This window comes from Aedes albopictus, chromosome 2 (genome assembly GCF_035046485.1).
Source record: "Aedes albopictus strain Foshan chromosome 2, AalbF5, whole genome shotgun sequence".
NCBI lineage: Eukaryota > Metazoa > Arthropoda > Insecta > Diptera > Culicidae > Aedes > Aedes albopictus.
In genome coordinates, this window is record NC_085137.1 from 92767129 (window position 1) to 92771605 (window position 4477).

General features: G+C 37.9%; 1 protein-coding gene across 1 annotated transcript; it reads left to right on the forward strand.

Moving 5' to 3' along the window:
- Positions 1-842: 842 nt before the first annotated feature.
- LOC109431819 (large ribosomal subunit protein uL24m) lies at positions 843-1815 on the forward strand. Its single transcript, XM_019708085.3, has 2 exons — positions 843-1023; positions 1084-1815. Exons 1-2 carry the CDS (start codon positions 931-933, stop codon positions 1744-1746), a joined length of 756 nt encoding a protein of 251 aa, XP_019563630.2. The 5' UTR covers positions 843-930; the 3' UTR covers positions 1747-1815.
- Positions 1816-4477: the final 2662 nt, after the last annotated feature.

The following is a 4477-nucleotide window of genomic DNA, read 5'->3' on the forward strand; positions in this document are numbered from 1 at the left end:
ATGAGAGAGTTCTCTTCATCGACTCTCTCTTCTTCAAATTAAAGTGACAAGGTGCAAGTATGGTTGCACTTTATGGTCATAAATCGCTAGGTTGCGATGCAATGTAGCGTCTAAGTGTAAAAAAGTTCGATTGAAATTGCATCTTGTCACTTTAATTTGCAGAAGAGAGAGTCGATGAAGAGAACTCTCTCATGTTACTTTCGCCCTTATTTAAACTCAATCTAGTAACTCTTAGCTGGCGGTATTTATCATCGCTTGACCCGTGGAAGCATACACGCTAAGATCAGTTTACCTATTTTTCTAAAATATGGGTAAATTTTATTCAAATTTGCGTAAACTTTACGCAAATATGGATGAATAAAACTCATATTTTGGAAAAGTGCACAACCTCATTTATAGGTAATATTAACCCATATTTGGGTTACAATTACTCATATGTGTGTCCGCATTACCCATATTTGAGTTTTGTAAACCTATATTTGAGTATCATTTACGCATATTTGCGGTTGTGCACTTTTTGGAAAAAAGGTAAACTGATCTAAGCGTGTAAGGTAGCAACTTGTGAGGACCAGAGCTATGTTGGACGCTCTCCTTTTCGACTCACCGTTTTGCAGCCCCCATTTGCGTAATGTTCACATAAATAAAATATGAGTAGCATTTACGCAAATTTTGAAAAAAAAAATAGGTAAACTGATCGTAGCGTGTAAACTATGAAAGTGAGTAAAATTCTTCTCACTTTTCGGTAGATTTGCACGAGCGTGTAGTTTCCTTTCGAACAAGTCGTCCGAACCCCCTTTGCCAGAACTGTCAAAACTGTGTAAATCAAAACATTTCGTTGTTTCATAACATTTGCCATGTGAATTTCGTGCAACTTTTTTGAAATTTTTAGAATATTTTCAGTTTAGTCGGTGCGGTAAAACCTAATTTAAAATGCGAATCACTGGTGTGCTGCAGAAAATTGGCGATGTGTCGAAAAAGTTCGCCAATCTGCCGGAATCGTACGTCAAACGCAGCATGGAGCAGGTATGGGTAGAATGTTTTCCGGCCGATGGAAGCTGGTGTAATTGATTTTTTTCTCCACAGGTTTATTGGAAAACACCCCGCGGATTGCCACAATATCTACCGCGCACCATAGAGCGAAAACGGTTCCGTTTCACCACAAATCGGCCCTGGACGGGTCAATTCCGACAGCAGAATATGCCCGGTACCATTAGGAAAAAGGTGTTTGTCGAGCCAGTTGCAAATTGGTCATTCTTCAAGGGCGATCGCGTTGAGGTGCTCGTCGGAAGAGATAAGGGCAAGCAAGGCATTGTTAGCCAAGTGTTCCAGGAGCGAAACTGGATCATCGTCAGTGGACTGAATTGTCACTTGCGAAAGGTGGCGGATGAGAAGGATTATCCGGGAATAACGATTAAATCGGAGGCACCATTGCTTGTTACCGATCAGGTGCGACTGGTGGACCCGTCGGATCTGCAAGGGACAAGTATTGAGTGGCGTTTCACTGAGGATGGTGAAAAGGTTCGAGTATCGACACGCACTGGGCGGATCATTCCCATTCCGAAGGGGCACGAAGAGACGCACGATTACAAGGCCAAAAGTTTGTACGTGGAACGGCCGAAGGATACGGTGGGGGATGTGGTAAAGGAGATCACCTTCAAGCCATCGCTGCAGACATTCGAGATGGAGATCATGAAAGAGATGGGTATCGAGGAAGATAGGATACCGACCAAGACGTACTGGTATTAGACGCAAGGTAGGTGGTCGAATAGTTCAGAAGGGTTTAAATAACAGATTCTGTTGCAAGGATAAGAAGAAGAGGTAACTTTTTCAAAGAGGAACTAAAAGAAAGCCTTAACCATAAACGTTTTAAATTTAAAAATGATTTTGGGACTTATCATTGTCATATACTAAATATTAGGAATCCATCAGTGAGTTGCAAAAGGGAGGGAATGTACCTATAATCGCAATTTTCATTTTGAGCTTTAGGGTTCTATGAATAATTCCACATTTAATAATCTAATGTTTGTTTTTTTTGTCAATGTACTAGTTTGCATTGATACATCTTGTGGGGCATACAAGAAAAGAATCGATGCATTTAGTAATCAAGTAAATTACCATTTGATTGATGAGCACTCGTTGAGATAACAGAATAACTGTAAATGGTAAGAACTCAAGCGCACGTCCGCAACTACTGAGCCCGATTCGCTAAAAGTTCCTCACATCTGATGTAGGTACTGATGGTAGGTGTCGAACAAAGCTCCGCAAATCGTTGTTACCCACCTCCAAGCGGCGTGGAACAACGTCGAGGAATTCCAACGAAAGTGGCATATCAAATTGAATGCGAAGAAAACACAGTTCTTCTTCATTAGGAGGCGTGTCGCTGGATACTTTTCCAGCAGGTCGATCACGGTCAATGGTCAGCCAACTATGTGAGACAATGAAATCAGGTATCTATGTAGGAGTGCTGTTCGATACGAAGCTGAATCCACTCATCGAATCTTCCTTCAACATCTGTGATATTGGCCATTTGAAATCTAGAGTTGTTGCATATGCACTCTTTTCCCTCAATAAATTACCTGTTTTATGTTGTTATTTTCCATATTTGTAATGTATTGAGATAGCATACTGTATTTTTGATTAGAGAAAATTTCAGCTACTAAGGGGATTCACTAGTTAAACGCCCTATATTATAAAGTACAAAAAAGCTTTTAGGCTTCGTAAAGTATTTTACTCGATTGGGCCTCAAGGACTTTCTTGATACTTGATGGGCTATGAATTGTACCGTTAAACGGGGTGACTTGCAACACTTTTCAGCTTCAACTAACAAAAAATGTTGATTAAACTCAATTTTAAAATTCAAACTATGTGTATTAGTTTTAATAGCCGGCCCCTCTGTAAAATAGAGTGAACAAGTTATAGATTGATTTATTTTTTCATGTTGAAAAAGCCAAATAAGGTCGTTTTTGATACAAGACGTCGTGCGCGGTGACTTGCAACACCAAATGTAAATCCCTTTTCAAACACGCAGATATTAATTTTTAGTTTCAAGCATATTTGATGAGTATTCTTGCTACTATTGTGATATCGTTTGGGCTGACATACATATTTTTACATTTGTTTTTACATAGGAAATTGAATAGTGAATTTTTATATGGAAATATTGGGCTCAAAAACACTAAGTTACTAATTGTTAATTTAACATAAGTTTTAATGTATTTTTCAGTTCATATAATGATCCTTCAGACTTTTGCTGGTGAATTATTAGTTAAACAATAATATTTTGTTTTTCTGGACTTTGAATTGTTAAGGAAATGAGTGTTGCAAGTCACCCCGTCTAGGTACAATATTTCAAAACATATGAAAATAACAAAGATATTGTAATATTTTTATAAAGTAAATTGAAAATTCATATAGCTCATTATGTATAGAATCCGCATATAGAATATTATTTTTGGGAAATTTTGTTTTCATTCTTTTGCAGGTAACGATTCGAGGCTCACATTTTTGTAACTCTTTCAGACTAATGTTAAATTTATGATACAACGCGAGTTTTGTCTTCGTTTGCAGTCTATGGGACTTTATCAGATTTCACAAACCGAAAAAGGCCCGATTCTCAACCGTAATCCGTCTTCTCACGACTTAGGTAACGTCATTATCCCACGTCACTAAAGTACCAGGATAAACAAATTCGTCCACAATATCAAACCTTTCACCACCTAGCACCACTCCGTCACCACTCCAACGACCGGATCGGCGTTTACTACCAGCAATCATATACTTGGTCTTTGTGGTGTTGATCGTAAGTCTAATCCTCGCAGTTAACCTCTTTATGCAACTCATTTGAGTTGCATAATATTCATAATGCAACTCAAATGAGTTGCATTATGAACATTATACAACTATTTTTCATTATGCAACTCATTTCAGTTGCATAATGAACCTGTTCGGAAAAAATGGCCACTATGGTACTGAAATGAGTTATATAAAATTGAAATTATGATCAGTGTTGGTAAAAACTCAAATTCTCAAATCTCATGGTTGAGTTGTTTCACGCGCGATTCTTGACTCGCCAAACTCACCGCCGAAAAAATCATGCATGAGTTGACTCATGATTTCACTCATTGTTTTATTTCTTAGTGTTCTTAATATTTACATCGAAGTTTTTAGAATTGTATAATAGAACAAAAGGAAATCTAGCGAACAATATAATTGAATGCCATTCAAATTGATTCAAATTCGTTTTACAAGCGAACGAGATTTCGGCGCTTGACTCGTGAGAGCGATATTTTGCATGAAATTCTCGCGTGTGAGTAAACGATTCAAAATTGCGCGCGAGTTTGCTTACGCAGGAGTGGTTCATGAGTGTGCTTTGAGTGTGAGTTTACCAACACTGATTATGATACTGAATTGCATAAAAATATTTTTGTACATGTAATCATGCATGTAATCATTTCCATAATAGAATGCGTTGCCATCT